This window comes from Lycium ferocissimum, chromosome 6 (genome assembly GCF_029784015.1).
Source record: "Lycium ferocissimum isolate CSIRO_LF1 chromosome 6, AGI_CSIRO_Lferr_CH_V1, whole genome shotgun sequence".
Classification (NCBI taxonomy): Eukaryota; Viridiplantae; Streptophyta; class Magnoliopsida; order Solanales; family Solanaceae; genus Lycium; species Lycium ferocissimum.
Genome location: NC_081347.1, coordinates 70,266,879 through 70,290,533, shown reverse-complemented (window position 1 = coordinate 70,290,533; position 23,655 = coordinate 70,266,879). Strand labels below are relative to the sequence as shown.

The 23,655-nt window shown below is 36.2% G+C and overlaps 3 protein-coding genes across 3 annotated transcripts; 1 reads left to right on the top strand and 2 right to left on the bottom strand.

Annotated features, from left to right (window-relative positions):
* The first annotated feature begins 980 nt into the window (after positions 1–980).
* On the top strand, positions 981–1,334 carry LOC132061601 (uncharacterized). The gene has a single exon (XM_059454378.1). It carries the CDS (start codon positions 981–983, stop codon positions 1,332–1,334), a length of 354 nt encoding a protein of 117 aa, XP_059310361.1.
* Positions 1,335–7,195: 5,861 nt separating this feature from the next.
* Positions 7,196–14,382, bottom strand: LOC132060264 (eukaryotic initiation factor 4A-3). The gene is made up of 8 exons (XM_059453214.1): positions 13,979–14,382; positions 11,052–11,292; positions 10,859–10,939; positions 10,152–10,259; positions 9,887–10,006; positions 9,216–9,383; positions 8,342–8,428; positions 7,196–7,642 (listed from the first exon to the last, which is right to left on the bottom strand). Exons 1-8 carry the CDS (start codon positions 14,287–14,289, stop codon positions 7,529–7,531), a joined length of 1,230 nt encoding a protein of 409 aa, XP_059309197.1. The 5' UTR covers positions 14,290–14,382; the 3' UTR covers positions 7,196–7,528.
* A 4,151-nt stretch (positions 14,383–18,533) lies between these two features.
* LOC132060263 (DNA-directed RNA polymerases II and V subunit 6B-like) lies at positions 18,534–22,060 on the bottom strand. The gene is made up of 6 exons (XM_059453213.1): positions 21,938–22,060; positions 19,566–19,599; positions 19,296–19,471; positions 19,138–19,189; positions 18,960–19,027; positions 18,534–18,858 (listed from the first exon to the last, which is right to left on the bottom strand). Exons 1-6 carry the CDS (start codon positions 21,967–21,969, stop codon positions 18,789–18,791), a joined length of 432 nt encoding a protein of 143 aa, XP_059309196.1. The 5' UTR covers positions 21,970–22,060; the 3' UTR covers positions 18,534–18,788.
* Positions 22,061–23,655: the final 1,595 nt, after the last annotated feature.

Genomic DNA, 23,655 nt, shown 5'->3' with positions numbered 1-23,655 from the left:
AGTTTTGCACATACTGGAGCCATTCTTGAAAATTATCACGTATGTCATTTTTGAGTTTTTACTTGCTACTTTGCCTGCTTGCTGCTTGCAAATGTTGTGTGTTTGTCTTTGTTTAACTTATGTTAATGAATCTGCTGCAATTGGATGACACTTACAGAAACGTGGTTGGTTGGAACGAAATGTTTAAATAACGTTAAGTTTGACCATTTTGTCTTGGTAGTATTAGTTTAGCTGGCAAGCTGCACCTGTCAAAAGAGAGGAAAGAGGTGCTGCTGGCTAGATACGTTTATCGAGATCTTGGTAGATGCACTGTAGATGTGATATATCTTGTCATAGCTTATTTGTCTGTGACGCTGTTTTTGATTAGTCTGTAAATGGTTCCTATCCTACTAGATAACCAATGTACTCTGTAGTGCCTCGTTTTGACCCATCTCAATATAAGTGGTACTTCATTCATGCCATTTTTCATTGATCCGATTTTATAATACCACCTATGAAACATGACCTCCAATTAGAGGCAGTGGCAGAGCTACAGTGTCGAAGACGGGTTCGGCCGGATTCACAAGCTTTTGTTCAAATTGTTAAATATAGTGTATATATTTTTGTATGGTCAAAGGAGATAATTAGCCTTCCTAATTATCTGCCGTTATCTTCCTAGAATATTGCCTAATTAGCCTTCCTAATTATTAGCATATTGTTTCCTAGAGATTTGCCGATGATCATGGCATGTACATTGTATATATGCGGTTCTTCCCTTTGTGAATAGGACGGGGAAAACATTTCCATAATCTTTTATGGTATCAGTTGCATAGGGATTTTCTCTGTCTTCCGCTCGCCCTAGCTCGAGTTTCCTTGCCCACCATCTTCTTCCTTCTATCTCTCGCTTTCCGGCCATCCTAAATGTCGGACAACAAATCCTCTTTTTTCACCCGGCTCTCCGCCGTCTCAAATATCAAAACCACGTTCCCATTATGCTTGAAATGGAAAACGTTCAATACTCTACGTGGGCGGAACTCTTCAAGATTCACGCACGATCTCACAAGGTTCTTAATCATATCATTCCTCCGAAGGCCGGTCAGAGGAAGATTCCTTCTACTGATGAAGAAAAGGAACTATGGTCAACCTTGGATGCCACGGTTCTTTCGTGGATTTATTCTACCATTTCTAACGACCTATTGCACACAATTATCGAGTCCGATTCAACGGCTATGGAAGCTTGGGATAGATTGCGTGATATATTCCAAGATAATCAACATTCCCGTGCCGTTGCCCTTGAACAAGATTTCACCACTGTCTCTATGGAGCATTTTCCTAATGCCTCTGCTTATTGTTAACGTCTCAAGTCCCTTGCGGATCAATTGAAGAACGTTGGCGCACCGGTGTCGGACAGTCGTATGGTTTTGCAATTGGTAGGTGGTCTTACAAAACCGTACCGTGGTGTGGGTACGGTAATCCGACAAAGCAATCCTCTTCCTCCTTTCTATAAGGATCGGTCTATGCTTGTTCTTGAAGAGGCCGGGATGTCTAAGGAAGCAGCCACCGAATCAGCTATGGTGGTCACTTCGAATGATGAAGGTCCGATTACTTCTGAAAAATCGGGTCGTTCTAAGGGGAAGCAAGGTGTGCAGCACTCTGGTGGTCGCCGCCACAACGGTGGCCGGAAGAACAACAATTCCGGTGGTAGCGGACGCGACTCCGGCAACGGCAAAGGTGGTGGCCGGGGACAGAACTCTAGTGGCCAAGGTGGGAGCTCGTCATTTTTGAAACAACAGCAGCAGCATCAACCTTATCCTTGGGGTTGGTATGGTCACGGTTGGCCCATTCCACCTTGCCCATTCCCAACTCAAGGTTGGGCCAGACCTCCTGTTCCTCAGCAGCGCCAGCCCAGTATCTTGGGCCCAAGACCTCAGCAAGCCTATGTTCAACAACACGCACCACCTAATTTTGGGCAGCCCATGTCGTATGCTCCTACGGATATCGAGACAGCAATGCATACTATGTCTCTTCACCAACCCGATCCGTCATGGTACATGGACACCCGGGCTACATTTCACATGACCTCCTCTACAGGTACTCTCTCGTCTTATTTTAATTTGGGCAATCATCCTAATAATAATATTGTGGTTGGTAATGGTCATACTATTCCGATTCTTGGCTATGGTCACACTAAATTATCTTCCCCGAGTCAATCCCTTTCCCTTCAAAATGTTCTTCATGCACCTAAATTGATTAAAAATCTCATTTCTGTTAGAGAGTTTACCACTGATAATTCTGTGTCAGTTGAGTTTGATCCTTTTGGGTTTTCTGTGAAGGCTTATCCGACGAGGATACCAATAATGAGATGACAATAGTCGAGGCGACCTCATCCCATTTCTTCTCTCAACAATCAAGCTTCCTCATCTACTTTTGCGTACCATCTCTCCTAAGCTCGGCATGATCGTTTGGGTCATCCGGAACTCCCGTTCTTAGATGTGCTTAGAAAAATAAAAGCATTGATTGTTCTAAAATTTCTAGTTCTAGTATTTGTGGGTCTTGTGTACTTGGAAAACATATTAAGTTACCATTTGTTTCTTCTTCTTCGAGTACGACTATGCCGTTTGATATTTTACATAGTGATCTTTGGTCTCCTCCTGTTTTGAGTTCTTCCGGACATAGATATTACATTTTATTTTTGGATGATTATTCTAAGTATTTATGGACTTTTTTCGCACGAAAAATCGATGTTTATGATATTTTCTTAACCTTTAAAGCCCATATTTCCACTCAATTTGAACGTCATATCAAAAATATACAATGTGATAATGGTAGGGAGTTTGATAATGGTCCTTTTTGGGATTTTTGTAAGACTCATGGCATGTCTTTTCGCCTTTCTTGTCCACATACTTCATCTCAAAATGGGAAAGTCGAACGTAAAATTCGGACTATAAATAATATCTCTCGTACTCTTCTCGCTCATGCCTCTCTTCCACCCTTTTTTGGCATCATTCTTTCCAAATGGCCACTTATCTTCTTAATGTCCTTCCAAGTAAACTATTGGGAAACAAGTCACCTCTTGAAATTCTTTACAAAAAAGGGTTCCGTCTTATTTCATCTTCTAACCGGGTTTTTGGTTGTTTGTGTTATCCTTTATTTCCATCAACAACTATTAATAAGTTGCAACCTCGATCTACTCCTTGTGTTTTTTAGGGTATCCAACCAACCATCGTGGCTACAAGTGTTATGATATGTCCTCACATAAAATTATTATTTGTCGCCATGTCATTTTTGATGAAAATAATTTCCCTTTTGCAAAATTGCATTCCCCACAATCCAACACTTATGACTTTCTTCATAATGATTTATCACCTTACGTGATTCATCATATGCGACAAACTGGCCCAACTTCTTCTCCCTCACAACTGGCCCAGTCCTTGTCTCCTTCTCCACCCAACTTGCCAGTAAGGCCCATTCCCTCTCCTGAGCCCATTTCACCTCCTAGCCCTCCAGCCCATCATCTACACCCAAGACGCCGAGCCTAGCTCTCAGGCCGTAGCTCTACTCCTTTGGGCCCAAGTCCTCCTCGTTGCTCTCAAAATTTCCCAGCCCAAACACAAACCGATATCTCAACTCCAACTCCACAAAATGCTCAACTCCATCAGCCGAAGGTAGTGACCCGTAGCAAATATGGGATTTTCAAACCTAACACAAAATATTCCATGCACACTACAGTTGAGAGGTCACCTTTGCCTCGAAGTCCGATAGCGGCTCTTCGTGACCCCAATTGGAAAATGGCCATGGATGATGAATATAATGCTCTTATTAAAAATAAGACGTGGGAGTTGGTGCCCCGTCCTCCGAATGTTAATGTGATTCGGTCTATATGGATTTTTACTCATAAAGTCAAATCTAATGATGTGTTTGAGAGGCATAAAGCCCGTCTTGTAGGTGATGGTAAAACCCAGCAAGTTGGCATTGATTGTGGCGAGACTTTTAGTCCGGTGGTGAAGCCTGCTACGATCCGCATTGTTCTTAGTCTTTCTCTTTCGAAGGCATGGCCGATCCATCAGCTGGATGTTAAAAATGCCTTCCTACATGGTGAGCTTCAAGAAACGGTTTACATGCACCAACCTATGGGTTACAGGGATCGTGTTCATCCTGATTATGTATGTCTCTTGCGTAAGTCATTGTATGGACTTAGCAAGTGCCGCGCCGGCTTGGTATAGCGTGTTTCTGATTTTGTTCTATCTATTGTTCGCAAATAGCAGGTGTGACAACTCTTTGTTCAGTTTCAGCAAAGGGTCTAATATGGCTTACATATTATTATATGTTGATGATATTATCCTCACTGCTTCTTCTGATGCTCTCCGATGTTCTATCATGGATCTTCTTAGTTCTGAGTTTGCTATGAAGGATCTTGGTCCTCTAAATTATTTTTTGGGTATTGCTGTGACTCGCCATAAGGATGGTATGTTTCTCTCACAGCGCCAGTATGCCGAAGAAATAATTGAGCGTGCAGGGATGTCTTCTTGTAAACCATCCCTCACTCCTGTTGACACTAAATCAAAGGTCAGTGCTACATCTAGTAATACTTTTGATGATCCTTCTCTTTATCGGAGTCTTGCAAGGGCCCTACAATATCTCACTTTTACACGACCGGATATCTCTTATGCCATACAACAGGTTTGCCTACATATGCATGATCCGAGAGTTGATCATATGTCTGCTCTTAAACGTGTCATTCGGTATGTTAAGGGTACTTTGGATCACGGGCTTCATTTATACCCGTCTTCTTTTTCTACTCTTGTCTCGTATACTGATGCAGATTGGGGTGGGTGCCCTGACACTAGACGGTCTACATCTGGTTATTGTGTATTTTTGGGTGACAATCTGATTTCTTGGTCGTCTAAACGACAACCCACTTTGTCTCGGTCGAGTGCCGAAGCCGAGTATCGTGGGGTGGCGAATGTTGTCTCCGAATCATGTTGGATTCGAAACCTTCTCTTAGAGTTGCATTGTCCGATTAAAAAGGCTACTCTTGTTTATTGTGACAATGTAAGTGCTATGTATTTATCCGGAAATCCAGTTCAACATCAACGTACAAAACATATTGAAATGGATATTCATTTTGTCAGAGAGAAGGTTGCCCGTGGGCAGGTCCGGGTTCTTCATGTACCTTCCCGTTATCGATTCGGATATCTTTACTAAAGGTCTCCCGCGGGTTTTATTTGAAGAGTTTCGGGACAGTCTTAACGTTCATAAACCTCCCGCTTCGACTGTGGGGGTGTGTTAAATATAGTGTATATATTTTTGTATGGTCAAAGGAGATAATTAGCCTTCCTAATTATCTGCCGTTATCTTCCTAGAATATTGCCTAATTAGCCTTCCTAATTATTAGCATATTGTTTCTAGAGATTTGCCGATGATCATGGCATGTACATTGTATATATGCGGTTCTTCCCTTTGTGAATAGGACGGGGAAAACATTTCCATAATCTTTTACAAATCTTATATTTGTTTTAAGAAATTTGTGTAGTATGTATAAATTAGTACTTTAGAACTCAGTAACTTAAAGATTTGAATTCGGAACTCACAAGCCTCAAATTCTAGCTCCGCCTATGACTAGAGGTCTACATCGTTTAATTAAATCGGTCCAATTTTAAATCCCAAATTAATAAAACTCAGTAACTTAAAGATTTGAATTCGGAACCCACAAGCCTCAAATTCTAGCTCCGCCTATGATTAGAGGTCTACATCGTTTAATTAAATCGGTCCAATTTTAAATCCCAAATTAATAAAAAATATGACTCATACACCCGACCCGCCCACAACCATAATCTAGTTGGAGGTCACGTATCATATCTGGTATTGTAAAACCGGCGTTAATGAAAAATGGCATGGATGAGTCATTTTGATAATGGGCGATGACATAAATGAGCCAAACTATTAATGAGTGGCATAAATGAGTCATTTCCGATAGTTCAATGGCATAAATGAGCCAAACTATTGATGAGTGGCATAAATGAGCCATTTTCGATAGTTTGATGACATATTTGAGCCTTTTCCGAATATTTTATACCAGGCTGTGTATGAGCACCATCTGCGTCCAAAACAACTTATTGTGGAGAATGATCTACTTCAAAAGCTTCAGAATTTGATTCAAGAGGGCAGAGATGGACGAGTTCGAGTGGCCAAGTTTTGGTCAAACAGATGGCAACTTCTTTGCTTAAAGCACTCCACATAAACACAGTTTTGTAAATTATCAGATGGCTACTTCCCTGCTAATTATCTGTATATTTTCTTGGTTTCATGTCTGTAATTAGTCTTTTTTCTTAGTTTGCATTATTTGTTGTCCTTCGGGTGTTTTTTAAGCCCTCAATGCTCTTTTCAGTGTAATTATATCTTCCCAGTGTCTACAAAGTGAGATGCCTATATCGAGTTTGTGAGCCACTTTGATTTTTCTTTCTGAGCTATGGACTAATTCAAGTAGCTTTATTTGTACATTGTGCCATTTCTTAAAAAATACCGACTCATCTATAAGGGGTTAGAATTACATCCATTTTTTCTTCTTGAAGCTGATAAATTATCAAAAACGATTTTATGTTTCTGGATCCCGTTTTAAAAGAGTTGCACAATTGAATACAACACAACTTGGGATAGAACATCTATTATACACCTCTATCGCTTAACCATGATTGTTCAATATACTTAGCTGATGGCAAGCAAATAGGGCTACCTCCTTCAGTTTTATTGAGGCTTTTGAAGTATGTTCTCTCTAAAATAGCTTTTGACCTGTTAGGTTTCATGTAACGTCAATTCAAACTTGCTCAATCTGTTCAATTGAGACCTGATAAATTATAATGCAGTTGCATTTTCAGATACAATTCTTTTTCTTTTTTTTTTCTTCTTTATGTTTCTAATTTTTCCACTGGGTCAGTCTACTTGGTTCTTTGCACCTCGTTTCTTGGATACATTTCTACGTCAATATACCACTTGACTAAAATAAATAATGTGGTTTAATGTGAATAAGACCATGAGAAACTGATTTTAATAAAAGACATGCAGCCAGGTTCAGCTGCTCCAGGATTTTTTTTGGTGGGAGGGGATAGATTTGACCCTTTAGTGCCAACTCAGGTCTGTCTGCAGACTGAGACTACGAGATTAACCTGATCGACAAGATAAAATGTTACAACTTCTCTTCATCCCATAAAGGTTGAAATAGAACGGAAAAATATGCACGTCACCCAACTTTCAAAAAAAAATTCACACACCGATTGTACATCTTAAAGAAACAAAATTAACGCAATCCATGTCCAATTCAGCAAAACTCGTGAGTAACAAATTTGATCAAGCCTACGCTAAAAGAGATCATCCCATAATACACTTTGCAACAAAATGCAGCACAAGAAAGCCAACATGTCACATAGTACCAATAAATAGAACATCTTCCAATTTCTCGCCATCACAAACTTGAATCCTTTGGTACATACAAACCACTCAGAAGGCAAACCAATGCAGCCACACAGAACCATGTTCTGAATCCTGCAGTCTTTTATATCAAATCGGCCACGTTCATGGGCATTTCATCAATCTGGGTACTGTAGTATTGCTCTATGTCTCTCAGAATTTTAATATCATCACTCTTCACAAAATTTATAGCAACACCCTGCACCCCACAATGTAAAAACAGTTATCACATGTATGTGAGTATAATGGAAGTAGTTCTTTTCATAGCAATTTATAAGAAAGGTTGAAATATCTGAAGGCTCCCAAGCAAATAAATGATTCCGTAAGATCTGCTAGCAGATTTGTTTTAAATTGAAGCTATAGAAGATGGGGACGCCATAACGAACAATAATATGGAGGATATATTAAAGCAGGTAGAATAAGTTAGCTATTGTAAATTAAGTATCTGCTCTGCATTAGTGAGCCAATTGTCAATAATTGGGATTTTCTTTTTTGTTAAGGAGTCAATAATTGAGAGAGTAAACAAAGCAGTTTGCATAGTGCTCTGTCAAAGTTATTAGATTAGAGATCCTTCAGCAAATGGAATTGCAAGATATTGTTTGGAATATGAGGCCTCTGTCATACCACCCACAATGAGGTCTTTGCCTGTAAAACAGAAGGCTCTATAGTGACGCCATTGTTTAGCTGTAATTTTGTGTTGGGTAATTATATTCATCTGCTAAATGCTGTACATTATACTAGACAACATTGTTAAAGGTTTTGTAGTAATATGATGAGCTTAGGTTGCTGCTCCACATGGGCACTATTGTCATAGTGAGCAATAAAAACAGATGACGACAAAGTGAAAGGTTATAAGAATTAAGGGATTGATTAGAGAGGAAAGACAAAAAAAAAATACCTTTCGGCCAAAACGACCAGAGCGACCAATGCGATGAATGTACAGCTCTCTATTGTTTGGAAGGTCATAATTGATCACCAGAGACACCTGAAATTGATATGGTCAGCAAAATGTAAGAGATAATACAACATCTTTTTGAAAACCAAAGATAGTTCAGCAGAAATATTCCCCTAGATGTGGCAGCCAAAGAGACAAAAGAAATATGGATACTTAGACGGCAATGTGCTTAGCCACTGTAGTCAGGATATCGATTATAAAGTAAGTCAACATTCTAAACATTGTTGTATTTGTAAATCATATTCACTGCATTCTTATCCTTGATAGGAATAGTCAGGTATCCCCAAATGCATTTGCTGAAGGGAAATAGCTTCTTGACTGTACACAAGGTTATCGAATATCAGACAATGTATTTGCATGCAAGTAAATAGCTGCTTGATTATACCGGAATGCATTCTTATCCTGATAGAAATAGCTTCTTCTTTTTAAAAAAAAAAAGAAATAGATTTTTAACCTTCACTTAAAGAATATGTTGTGACTTACTTTATGTAAAGATGAATACTAAAATACTAATGAATATGTAGCTGCTTGACTACTAATGTGCTTTGCCACTGAAGGTCAGTATATCGAGTATAAAGTAATTCAACATTCTAACTCTACCAGCATAAACAACCTCATCATTACATATATTTCAAGGACAATTAGAACTCTCGGGTAAAACAAATTACCCCTCCTGCTTAGGTAAGCTTGGATTGTTAAGACTTAAAGACTCAGAAATTAGTAATAGCAGCTTACGGCCAATACAATTAGCGATCACAAAATAGAGAACTGAACTAGGGTGTGCAGGTTGTGAAACAGTAAAGGACATAGAGCTTGCCTGTTGAACATCCAGCCCCCTTGCCCAAACATCTGTTGTGATTAGAACACGAGTCGTACCACCTCGGAACTCAGCCATAATAGCATCTCTCTCCTTCTGTGGCATATCTCCGTGCATAGATGAGACAGTAAAATTATTCTCGCGCATCTTGTTAGTTAGCCAATCAACCTGTCATATTAATCACACTTCCATTAGAAAGGCATGGTACAAAAACAAATGCTCTATTTGTGAGAGAGGGGGGGGGGGGGGGGGGTGGGGGGGTGTGTGGAAAAGAGAGATTAGGGAATAAATTGCTTGGTTATCTCCTCAATTGTTCTTTCATGAAACACTGGATTAGAAGCAATGTGTATTTCAGCCTGATTTTAGCAGATCAATTTCATTAGCGCATTTCCTCATACATTAAAGTATGGTAAGTATATATTTTTTACTTTCTTCACCGATTGCTAAAGACAACTACATTCACCGAAAGGAACTCTTAACATATAACATAATGATTAGAACCCCGGCCAATTACTCACAACTAGAAAACCCCCAAAACAATCATGGAAAAAACTCCTGATAATCCAGCATCTCTTATTTAAGGCAACAGTCCACTATAGTTCACTTGACTTATCAAAAAAGAAGTCCACTACGATTCAGTTGGGAGCCAAAGAACCAGGTGACAATGTTACCTTTCGTTTTGTGTTGCAGAAAATAACAGCTTGGGTGATGGTGAGGGTATCATAAAGATCACAAAGTGTATCAAATTTCCACTCTTCTCTCTCCACTGCTACAAAGAACTGCTTGATGCCCTGCAACAAACACAAAAAGAAAAAGAATCAACATGAGGAAAGATATTGAAATGAAATTATTGCTTCAGTGTCATCGTGACACTTCATCTGCTTTTCCTGTGTGGGGGCGAGTGTCAGAAAAAGAAAGACTCAAATCATCACTTGCCTCTAGAGTCAATTCATCACGCTTTACAAGAATCCGAACAGGATCCGTCATAAATTTGCTTGTTATCTCCAGAATTTCATTTGGAAGAGTGGCAGAAATCAGTACAACCTGCAGAGTAATAAGTGTCAAACGTTTATATACTTATCCAGAAAAGGGGGGAGAGAGAGAGAGAGAGAGAGAGAACACACACTCGTCTAGTGCTTAAAACTTAAAAGCACAGTGGAAGAATTTAATGAAAATTTTCAGTTCCATGTTGTAGTTGGGGAGAAGGGCACAGACCATCTCTCTTACTCTATAGAGCAAAGAATCATACATAACGGCAAAGTAGGACTCTATACCAAGAAAGCAAAATAACCAGACAATTTTCATTCCCATCTTTTTCCTCAAAGAAAGTATAAGACGTGCAAAGCAAACAGGATTCTTGATTTTCTAAACTACTGAAACACACAATTAAAAACAGAAAAAGCAAATCAACCATAAGAAATATACAGAAAATCTGTAGACATCACATAATTGCAATCAAGAAACACTATCAACAAAGAGTGATCAATGAAGGATCAGTAAGGAGCTGCACAATGTATAAGATTCACTGGGGGGTAGCCTCGTAATATGACTCTATTATCTTGAACAACAACTTTTTGTAGAAATAATCACCTAATAAGCAAGAATGGAAGTCTTTTATGAGTTTAGAAAAACAGTGAACTCACCTGAAGCTCTGGTGGAAGATATCTGTAAACATCATATATCTGATCTTTAAAACCACGGCTCAACATCTCATCAGATTCATCCTAACAAAAATCAGAAGCAGAGTAAGACTTCACATACTTCAATGTAAAGTAATCAGCCGAAAAAAGAATTCAGCACCAAGATAAATATGAAGGTATAAAGTCATAAACTTACAAGAATCAATAATTTGATGGCCCTAGTTCGTAAAGTTCTCCTTTTAATCATGTCACAGACTCTTCCAGGAGTTCCGGAGACTACTTGTACTCCATGCTCTAGTTTTCTGATATCTTCACCCACGCTTTTGCCTCCAATACATGCATGTGCCTGTATGTTAATATAATCTCCAATAGCCAAAATCACCTTTTCCGTCTGAGCTGCAAGCTCCCGCGTAGGAGACAATATCAATGCTTGCACCCTAAAAAAATACATAGGCAATCACCCAAGATTCTTAAGACTTCATAAAAGAGCAAACTGCAAACAAATTCTGAACTTTATAAGTGGCCAAGAGGAAATAACTACTTTTAATCCAACAGCCCCACTTCCTTATTATATTCTAATTAAAAAAAAAAAAAAAAATACCGTGGTCGAACTTGCCTCACAATGAAAGAATCCCTCAGGGGCGGATGCATATCAACAAGTGCATTCGCACCCAATGCTTCTGCTTGAACTATGTTTATGTGCACACAACTACATCAACTACCACCTCAACCCCTAGCAAGCTGAGGTCTGCTACATGAGTCACCTATATCGATTTCCTTCCATTCGAACCATCAATCAAACAAAAAAATAAAAAAAACTAACCCTAAAGAACACACTTTTGGATTAATAGAAGGTTAAATGTTCTTCATCAGATATCACAAGGACCAAATCAGAACATACCTATAATTTAGGGGCCAAACATGCTATTATCCCTATAAAAAAAAAAAATTCAAAACCAAACCCTAAAGAAGAGAAAAGGTAAACGAAAATACATACTCGGAATTTTTGGTATCAACAACTTGGCAAACAGTAAGGGCAATCATGGAGGTTTAAAACACGTTTCGATTAATTGAAGGTTAAATGTGCTTAGTCAGATATCACAAGGACCAAAATCAGAATATACCTATAAATTAGGTACCAAATATGATATTATTCGTACCAAATTTTTCAAAAATCTAACCCTAAAGAAGAAAAATGGCAGTGAGACCATTATGCAACATAAAATATTACGCCAGCTAGCCATATTTCAGTTTATACAATATAATACAACATAATACCTGGGGTAAAACATTATACATAATATATCAACCTTGTATAAAGTGTATAAAACCCTTTTATACAGAAATATGGGCTAAATCGGGTAACAAACTCAACGTATGGGCTACGTAGTGTAAATATTTTCAAAATATAGACATAGAGCATACTTCTCCCCAAAATAAAAGGGAATTTGACAATACATACTCAGGATTTTTGGTATCATCAACTTGACAAACAGTAGGGCAATCATGGATGTTTAACACACGTTTCAATTAATTGACAGTTAAATGTGCTTCGTAGATATCACAAGGACCAAAATCATAATATAACCATAATTTAGGGAACAAAAATTTCTATCATCCCTACAAAAACCTAACCCTAAAGAAGAAGACAAGGGAATTTGAGAATACATCCTCGGAAATTTTTGGTATACATCCTCAGAAATTTTTGGTATCAACAACTTGGCAAACAGTAATATAGTTCAAAAGTAGTTCAAATACAACATACTTCTTACATAAAGGACTAAAAACACACGTTTTGATTAATTGAAGGTTAAATGTGCTTCGCCAGATATCACAAGGAACAAAAAATTTAAGGACCAAAAATGCTATTATCCCTACAAAAAATTTCAAAAACCTAATCCTAAAGAACAAAAAGAGGTGAAATTTTCAAAAAGATACAGCTTTTGAAAATTATTACAACATTATACCCCAGGGGGCTTATACATAATGTATCAACCTTGTATAAAATGTATAAAAGTTGTTTATACTGAAATATGGGCTAAATCGGGTAACAAAATCAATGTATGGGCTACGTACTGTAAATATTTTCAACAAATTGACATAGAGCGTAATTTTCCCCAAAATACAAGGGAATTTGAGAATACATACTCAGGATTTTTGGTATCAACAAGTTGACAAACAGTAAGGGCAATCATGGTGGTTTAACACACGTTCCAATTGATTGACAGTTAAATGTGCTTCGTAGATATCACAAGGACCAAAGTCATAATATACCCATAATTTAGGGACCAAATATGCTATTGTCACTACAAAAAATTTCAAAAACCTAACCCTAAGGAAGAAAAATAAAAAAGAACAACAATACATACTCTGAATTTTTATTTTTTTTTTTGATGACATGGGAACCCGCAGCCGCTACCCTTCGGGTGCGCACAGGGTAAACCCAGCTCCTGTGTAATAGCTCACAAACCACACAAGAGAGATAAACCGCACTAGGCAAGCCCCGTGCGACGAGCTCAACCCAGAAGGCAAATCCCCTGCTATCGTAGGCAGGGGGTTTCGAACCTGAGACCTCCACTATGAAAGCCCCATGCTCAACCAACTGAGCCACCCTTGCGGGTCATACTCTGAATTTTTGCTATCAACAATTTGGCAAACAGTAAGGGCAATCATGGAGGTTTAACACGTTACAATTAATTGAAGGTTAAAAGTGCTTTGTCAGATATCACAAAGACCAAAATCATAATATACCTATAATTTAGGGACCAAAAGTGCTATTATTCCTACCAAAATTTTCAAAAACCTAACCCTAAAGAAGAAAAAAGGCAATGAGAACATTATGCAACATAAAATATTACGCCAAGTAGCCATATTTCAGTTTATACAATATAATACAACACAATACCTGGGGTAAAACATTATACATAATATATCAACCTTGTATAATAGTGTATAAAAGGTGTTTATACACAAATGTGAGCTAAATCGGCGCATAAATATTTTCAAAATTAGACATAGAGCGTAATTTTCCCCTTAAAATATGCTAAAGCGTGTAAATAATTTCAAAAAATAGACATAGAACGTAATTTTCCCCAAAATAAAAGCGTATTCTCGAATACATACTCTGAATTTTTGGTATCAACAACTTGACAAACGGTAAGTGCAATCATGGATGTTTTTCCGGTACCAGATTGGGCTTGAGCGATGACGTCACGGCCCGAAATAATAGGCAACACAGCCCGTTGTTGTATAGCTGATGGTTTTTCAAACCCGTATTGATAAATACCTCTTAAAAGATCATCTTTAATACCCATTTCAGCGAAACTTGTTATTGGTTCAACACCTTTTGATGTTTCGAAGACTAATCTTTCTTCTTCCATTGGTGGTCTTCGCCTGTTTGGTGGAATTACTGAACCTGTTGCCATTGCTTCCATGGTGTTCGATGAAATGCCACAGAGAAAAAAAAAGTGTACTTTTGTGAGAGATATAAGAGAGATGGAGAAGCCCTAATTTGTATGTTGGTATGATTTTTTTGTGAATGGGCTTAGAGGAACCGACTTAGGTTGTACTTTGTGGAGTATTATTTGTACACCTGACCCGACCCGAATTGACCACTTCTCTTTAATTGACTACTTGTTTACGCGGTGCTCTTTCTTTTTTAATTTGAGATTTTTCTATAATTAGAAATAGTTGACATTAAAATTTTCTTTTTTTTTAATGAAATAATTTATAATCACACAAATTTTAAGAGTCATTCTTTCTTAAATTTTGTGTCAAATCGAACAGTGCCATATAAAATGAGACGGAAGGGAGTTCTATAACCATATAAATTTATATATGAGACGCGATTTGAAGGTCAAACTTGTTATTTTGACTGTATTTTGAGTTTTATGACATAAAATTTACATATTCAGAAACTATGTAAAAAAAAATTATAAGTCACAACTCACAATAATTGACAATTCAAAATATTTAAAAAAATCGTGTTTAATGAAATGCTATGCAAAAAAAACATTGTATTTTGGTATGGATTTTATGTGATGGGACCGGCTAAAATTGTACTGTGTGAAGTAATATTTATACATCAGAGCTGACCCAAATTGACCACTTCTCTTTTGAGTAAATTGAAAATGACAAATAAACTTTTATATATTCGAACTAGTTTGGTTCGGAATTTGGTGTCCACCTTCAAAAAATCGAAACCATGAATAACCGAAGTTTGATAAAACCGTAAAAAAATCGACAACTTGCTAAATTAATACATTACCCAAAAAAATTAAAATAGTCACGTTAAGTTTGCCTTGAAAAAAAATCCAATTATAACAAGCCCTCTTTTGTATTTTGTTTCCCTAATTTTCTACTTGAGTTAAGAAAATCAAATATGTTAAGGAAGGCAACTAGGATGTGTCTTTAGGATTAATATATATCCTTTATGTGTTTTCTTAATTATTCTTACGGTATGTATATAACACCTAGTAATCCTACATCATGGTTATAGTTTTTTATTCTTGTATATCTTGTTTGTTTGATTTTGATTTTGATTTCAATTTATCAGTTTTATGTTTTATTGCTTTTGAGAATATGAATTAGTGTCAAGGGAATCACTTCTAATATCATATCAAAAAAAATCGAATTGAAAAAACCGAAACCGAACCGAAGTACTTTAAAAATATTTGTCCACCTTCAAAAAACCGAACCCGGACCAAACCGAAGTTTGATAAAATCGAACCGAAAAATCGAACGCCCACCTCTGCTTCTCTTTAATTTATTTAAGTAGTACTGTAATTAATTAATTGACAACTAATTCATTCATACCTTGAAGGCTGGAGGATAAAGTAGTAGTAATGATTTGGTTTATGCAATGTCTTTGTCGAATCATTTGATTTGGCAGACCAGTTATACAAAAATATTGATGATAATGTGGTGTCAGTTTAGCCTGAGAGGATCTTGACTAATTACAGTGTAATACTAGTATTTATTATCTATATAATTATCAATCTATGTAATTATTAGGTAACTTTATTCATTGTCCAATTTAGTCATACAGATTTTTATATAACAAATATTAATATTTAGATTACTATGTGGATAATAATATAAGGAATTAGAGTTATTCGATAGATGATAATGCAAGTTATTTTTATCCGTTCTTTTCGAATCTGTTAATTAACGAAATATTCTTATGTGAATATAATATAAGCGTTTTTATGCTGCTTACTTTTAAAATAGTTTTATCTTTACATAGTATTTCTTCGATCTTTTATATTTGTTGTTTGAAGATCTTGCATAATCATTAATTAAGAAAATTGTTCAGTAAGTATTAGTGGACGACATAAGTAATTTTACTTTTTTGAGTAGTAGTATTTTTGTCTTAAAATAAGCTCAAAAAATAATTGCATTTAAAGTTTACTAATTTTAAAAAAATAAAAATTTTTTGTTAATTATTCTCTTAAGCTTAAAGACTAATTTCTAAAATTGTGAATTATTCCTCCTCAATTAATTTGCAACTATTTTAGACCAATTTGTTTGAGTAAATAAAGCAACAAGTAAAAAGTTTATCTCATTGTGTCTCGCATAAGATAATACTATATTAATTATGACACACGATAACCACTATTAATAACTAGAATGTAATCTCATAAACATCTCTACCTCCTGAAATAGGTGTAAAATTGGCATACATCTTGATGCTACCTCTCCAAACTTCACTTGTGAGATTCTATTATTGTAATGTAATCTCAGAAACCGAAACACTACCTTAATTTCCGAAACAGAAAAGGGTCTAAAATATTCTTGAACTATTAGATTTGGTGCAAAAATGCCCTCCATCCACTTTTGGGGCCTAAAATACCCCTGACATTAACCTATAGGGCCTAAAATACCCTTATTTTTTAACGGACCCATTTCATTTATTATATGACACCCTTTGATTGGTTAGTCATATAATTAACTAAATCTAATTAATTCCCAACCCATTTAACCCGATCCACCAACTAAACCTTGACCCGCCCCAAATAAATCCCTAACAAACCAAATTGAAAAATCCTATAACCCGTGCATTTCATTACAAATCAGCCTAGTCTCCTTCTTCCTTTTAAATAAAGGGAAAAGAGTCAAATATACCCCCTCTATTTTAGTTTAATAGTTAAATATAACTTCCATTAGTCAAAGTAGATAAATATACCCCTTCCGTTAGTCAAAGTAGATAAATATACGCCTACCATTGAGAAAGTACACAAATATACCCCTCAATCGACAGAATCCCCAATTCCACCATTAATTACCCGATTTAACTTTAAAAAACCCATGCCCGACCCGCAAATTAAATTCTTTCTACCCAAATATACCTACCACCACTACAACCGATCCAACACACCACCACCACCACCAGTAAATTCTTCATAACCATCCTTAACCACAACACCAATTGTTTTGTGCCTAAAACTTCAAGAGATTGTTGATTTTTAGTTTTTAATTTTAGATTGGTGGACCGTTGTTTAGAAAGGAGGCTTGTGGCAGGGATTTTCTAGCCTTTTTGAGCCTAAAGCTTTCTTTTTTTTTATTGATTTTAATGTTGCTAGCTACCTGAATATGTGATACAGTGATACTTGATGAAATGTATCTCAATTTGCTCTTAGCCAAAGCTTTCTGTTGGATACCTAAGTATTTTATAAAGTGTGAAATATTATAATAATCATGTTTGTCTGATGACAATCATGCTTTCTTTGGTATTTTGCATTGTATTAAGGATTTAATGTATTTACTGAGATCGAATGATCTTTTTTGTTCTTCATTGATGTCCGAGGACATGGTTAAGGATATATAGTTATGAAGACTTTACTAGTTGTGGTGGTGGTGGTTGTGTTGGGTCAGTTGTAGTGGCGGTGGGTATATTTGAGTGGAAAGAATTTAATTTGCGGGTCGAGGCGGGTCGGGCATCTTTTTTTTTTTTTAAGTTAAATCGGATAATTAATGGTGGAATTGGGAAGTCTGTCAACTGAGGGATATATTTATGTACTTTCTTAACGGAAGAGATATATTTATCTACTTTGACTAACGGAAAGGCTATATTTATCTACTTTGACTAACAGAAGATATATTTAACTATTAAACTAAAGTAGAGGGGTATATTTGACCCTTTTCCCTTAAATAAATGGTTTTGCTTAAATATTTGGATTGCCGAATTCTCTCTATTTCTAGTATTATGTAAAGCAAAACTTGGAAACAAAATTTGAAAGCTAGTTATTTCCAATTTCGTGCAACTATTTATGCTGGCACACAGATGGGAAATAACTAAACTTGCATTCAAATTTTTTTCCCAGGTTCACTTTGACTAAACCATCCGATTTCCTGCTGCTATGTATGCTGGTACACAAATGGGAAATAACTAAACTTGCATTCGAATTTTTCCCCAAGTTTTAATGTACCCTCTCCAAACTCGGAGTAAGATCGGAATACATTCTTGATTCTTGTGAGATTTTGTTATTGTAATGTAATCTCAAAAACCAAAACACTAACTTAATTTCCAAAATTTTATATCAAAGACCAAACATCCTTGCATTAATCATGAAAACCTTTAATGTTATAACCCGGGATATTGCTTTATGCGTGATTTGCGCCTTAAGCCTATAAACCAATAATATATTATGTAAAAGTTTCACGTTCCACAGCCTGTTCCTTGTACGATCAAATAGCAGAATACTATTTTAATTTTTAAGACAGTAACAAGAAGCTGCAGTTTACTCGAACACAAACATGTGAAAGCCAAGACCAGTACTAGTAGTAATAACTTCATGAAGCACACAAGCATTTATCTCTACATCAATAGTTCTTCACATCTAGTTTCTGATTTTCATAGGGGCAAAGTCGATTGTTAAATAGTTCTTCCCAAGCCTACAAGCAGAAGCACTTAGGACAGCATGTAAAACATCTTTCAAACTCCTCCAACTTGTCTCTTCCATGAATCCTCAACGATCAATTCATCGACTCCCCAATCTTCATAACTGGAATAAAGAAAAGGTAAAGACTAATGATTAATGAGAAGAGGCCTGCGATGATGGAAGAGAACAAAAAAAGATTCTTAGACACAAAAGTGAAGTCTTGCCTTCGGCCAGGCAGGTATCGACGAATTGTGAAGGGTATCTTCTTTTCTCGGAGCTCTTTCATTGCAATCTTTTAAAGCAAATGGACATTAAGGAAGATACATCAGACATTATAATTCAGATAATCTTGATAAGTCACCGAAAGAAGATAAGAAGTAGAATTAACAGAACAATCTTTACCTCAAGAGGATCAGTTTCACCCTCCAACTCAACCATCACAGGAGCATTCATGCTGCATGAGCACAAAAAGAACTCACCATGTTATGAAAGCCCAAGTGTTTCAATGTTCAAATACAACCCCTATAAAGAGGCTAATTAGGGAAGAATAGTGCCACGACCTGATCTGGACTGCTCGAGTACCCAAGATTCTTGCACGTTCATATTTTGTCATATACTTGGATGTTTTCCGAGGTTGCTCCACAGGCTCTTGCTCTGGATTTTCCTCACCTTCCCCCAATAGGGGGTCTGGTACGTCCTCAAGGTTGCCATTTTCTTCTTCTATCTCTTCTACTTCCTGACAATGAGACACATAATGTTTGATAATAAATGTAGTTATGCAACATGAATTACATTCAAATACTGAGGAGTATGAAAAGAAATTATCTTACATCAGGTTCGGGCTCTATGGGCTCATCCTCGTATCTGCATCAATGTAAACAGTTAAATGCCTGACATATATAAAGGAGACCAAATGACCTTTCCAACAGACAACATAATTCATCTTCACAGTAACTAAATAAGCAAGGGACGACGACAAGAACCCAGTAGAATTATAATGCTTAACCATAAAAGACAACTTCTTGTAGAACTAACAAGGTCGAAACAGCACTAATGCATAAGGTATGTGCCGGCCTCCAACACTAGATACCAGAATTTTCGACTTCATGGTGCCACACAATGCATCTTCTGAGGCATATGCATACAAAAGGTTTGCAAAACTCTAGCGAGCCAACTTCAACAGTTCACCTTTAACTCCTTTAGCTAATTGCGCCCCATGACTTCATCTTAAATAAAACTCAATTCACATCCAAGAAGTTACTAGACTTCGTGAATGGTTGCATATTCCATTATGCGATTAGCTATTAATCATATTTCGAGCAGTGAACGAAAGCTCCTACAACATCAAAAGCCCCGTGGTGAAAACCACCCACACTGCTGCCCCTCTTTTCCCATTCCCACAAGTGAATGTTCTCGTTGCAGCTAGTTAACCAATGCAGGAACATCCAAACACTACAATAAAGCTCCAAAATTGCTAAGAGATGTAGTAATCACTTTGATCCAAAGAGATTATCTATATTTATTTTAAAAGCATGAACATAAATGTTGGTTGACCAAAATATCCTTATATTGACCAATTTTTATACCCTTAATAAGTTCTAATCCAATTTTGAACATACGTCTTTAACCTAATACCTATAAGAACGTTACGAATATTTTTTTAGACTTAACCTATTACAACTAAGATAGACAATACCTAATTAACTTCCAAAACGTCTTACTATAGAGCATATTTCCGTAAATACTACTAGATGGAAAAATGAAGGGGAGCCTTGGCGTAACTAGTAAAGTTGCTGCCATGTGACCAGGAGGTCACGGGTTCGAGCCGTGAAAACAGCCTCTTACAGAAATGCAAGATAAGGCTGCGTACAATAGACCCTTGTGGTCCGGCCCTTCCCCAGACCCCGCGCATAGCGAGAGCTTAGTGCATCGGGCTGCCCTTTTTTTTACTACTATATGGAAAAAGACTTGATTATTCCCTCTGAGCAAATATTTGTTAGTCTTTCTATTGTAAGATATATATCTATATTTAATTGCATCCTCTAAGATGGACCACCCCAGAGCACCTCTCTACCTTATCCTAAAGATCCTTCACTAAGACTGTTCACATGCAGCACAAGTATTTTACACTCAAAAAAAAAAAAAAAGCAGGCTCGGAAAAAATTAAAAAAGTGGCAGTTCTCAACTGTTTATGAATCTTGCTAATACATATTGGCCCAAAATATATGCTCCTTTTTTATAAAACTGAGAAATCCAATTTCTCCATCTTCAAACTCATGACTGCACCTACCAAACATCCATGTTTTATCGGCAGCAAATGGTTTTTACAATGTTCGAGAGTTTACCAAGACCGGTCAGAGCACCAACCTACTTGACAAATAGGAAATCGCTTCGTTCAGAATCAGACAGCTAAAGGCATCAGAAATCCACTTTGATCCACCCTGAACTGTATAAGCTATAGTATTCTTTCATTCTTTTACACGAACAGGTAGACATATCGATTAGGGATTGGTACGCCTATCTCTCAAATTATACTCCCCCAACCCCACCCAACCGCCACCCCCCTCCCCCAAAAACCCACCCACCCAAACTTTTTTCTTGTTCTTTTTGCTGAAATCAATAAAGGGATACAAGTCCTATGATTTAAAAAAAAAAAAAAACAAAAAAACCCTACATGCAAGAGTGCCGAGTCTCTCGACCAAAAAGACCACTTCTTTTCACTTCTTTTCATAATTAACTGTAAAACCTAGGCCCTAGTACACGAACAGCTAAATCCCAATACTAAATTCTACACATATAATAATCATACAACTAAATAAAAATATTTCACCACAGTGGCTGAGCTATGACAAAACCCAGTAATTTTAGCCCAACCAACAGTCTTCATATTAAGAATTCACTTAATATGTCTAAATAAATTTATTGATAACTCAAATAAGCAAAAAGAATTATGGTCAAGAACCCATAAACTTAATATACCTTATTGATCTGGACAACTATGTACATACTACTATAATAATCTGTTTTCTTACATTTAAACCCGTTTATACTCAACAGTTTGAGGCTTACTAACACCAAGAATAACAACACAAAAAGAAAGATGCAAACCTTTTATGAAGGAAAAAAAATGGTATATAGTGAAAAAGAAAATATTACACACATAAAAAACGTCTATGAAAAAATAAATGGTACTAGTACTTACCCTCCGTCCATATCATAGTCTTCATCTGCCATTTTTTATTCCACTTGAGAGCTCAAACAAACTGAGGTGGTGGCAATAGCAGAGGCGTCAAAATATATCAAAGCTCTGTGGAAATATATAGAGTTAGGAGTAGGGGAAATATGGAATATATCGAACTGTCTGGAAGTTGTCCTCTTGAAACTAGATGTACAAAACTACCCTTATAAGTCTTTCAAATCACTCTAGTTTGTACTCCCTCCAATCGCTTTTACTTATCCATTTTTAACTTTACACGTTCTTAAAAATTAATAAATAAAGTTTATATTTTATTATAATATATATATTAATTGGTGTATAGTCTCAATGAACTTGGAGAATAATTTAGAAATGAATAATTAATGTTAAGGGTAAAATAAAAAAAAAAAAAATTCCTTGATATGTTAAGTAAAAGTGAACGGAGGGAGTACTAATTTTTAGTTTTAGAGATAAAATAGGTTGGTATAAAGTATAAACATATTCGTGATGTTTGTTTAGTTTTGATACTTATTGTCTACTACTAGTCCAGTGATGCCCGTGCTGTGTTCGAATTTAAGATCAAGATAATAATGCATTTTATAATGATTTTAATTGAAAATAATAATTTGTGTACATTCCTTAGGCACAACTCTTTTAAGATGATCGCTTCTTAATAATGTATTATTCATGAGTTAAGTTTTTTTTTTATTGCTAATTAGATAATTTATTAAAAGAATCGTTATAAGAAAACAAGTTTGCTAGGAATAAACAGGTATCACATAGATAACTTGATGTTTAGTAACATAATTTAAAGTATACAAAATAATTTAAAACTGGCTATAATCATAAGTTGAAAAGGACGTTTTAATATTTTATGAATTTATGAACATTTAATTTCTAATTAGAGGTAGGAATAGCATGTTTTGGTATTTATTGAGTAACTACTCATAATTTCATGTGACCATGATTTATGCTAAAACAAATATGGAGATTAAAGCTTAGGTTTAGATGAATTTTTTTAAAAAAAAAAAGAAAATTGAATTCATTGAAATAAAGTTTAAGAATTAATTTAGTCTGTCAATAACTCATTGATGCTGTCTTAAAAGAAAATTCTCTTACTCAATTAATTAAAGATCACATGATTTTTGACAAATTAAATTATTTGTGAGAAAAAGAAGGATGCGATTATTAATATTTAATAATGAAATTGAGGAGTTGATCACTTGGTAAGCATTTTTTTCCTCTTTTCTTCCATTGGTATTCTTGGGCAATTCGCGAATTGCCCTTCTTTTGGGGTGGTCTTTAAATTTTGCCCCTCATATTTGAAATGTTTAAATTTTGCCCTTCGGCTAACACCCATAGGTTTCAGGTTCGAACCCACGCGCAGTCAAAATTTTAAAAAAAATTCGCAAGGCAGAGTTTAAATTTCGCTATCGCGACTAAGCATATACTTGTGAAGGAATTACAAAGTTATGGGACCGGCATACTTATGCCTTGTGGGCAAACTTGGCATAAGTATATGCGGGTCCGCATAACTTTGATAATTCCTTCACAAAGATATGCGAATCCGGCATAAAAATTTGCCCATTAAAAGTATGCCCACCGCATAACTTTGTGAAGGAATTATCAAAGTTATACGGACCGCATACTTATGCCTTATGGGCGGACTTGGCATAAGTATCCGGATCCGCATAACTTTGATAATTCCTTCACAAAGTTATCCG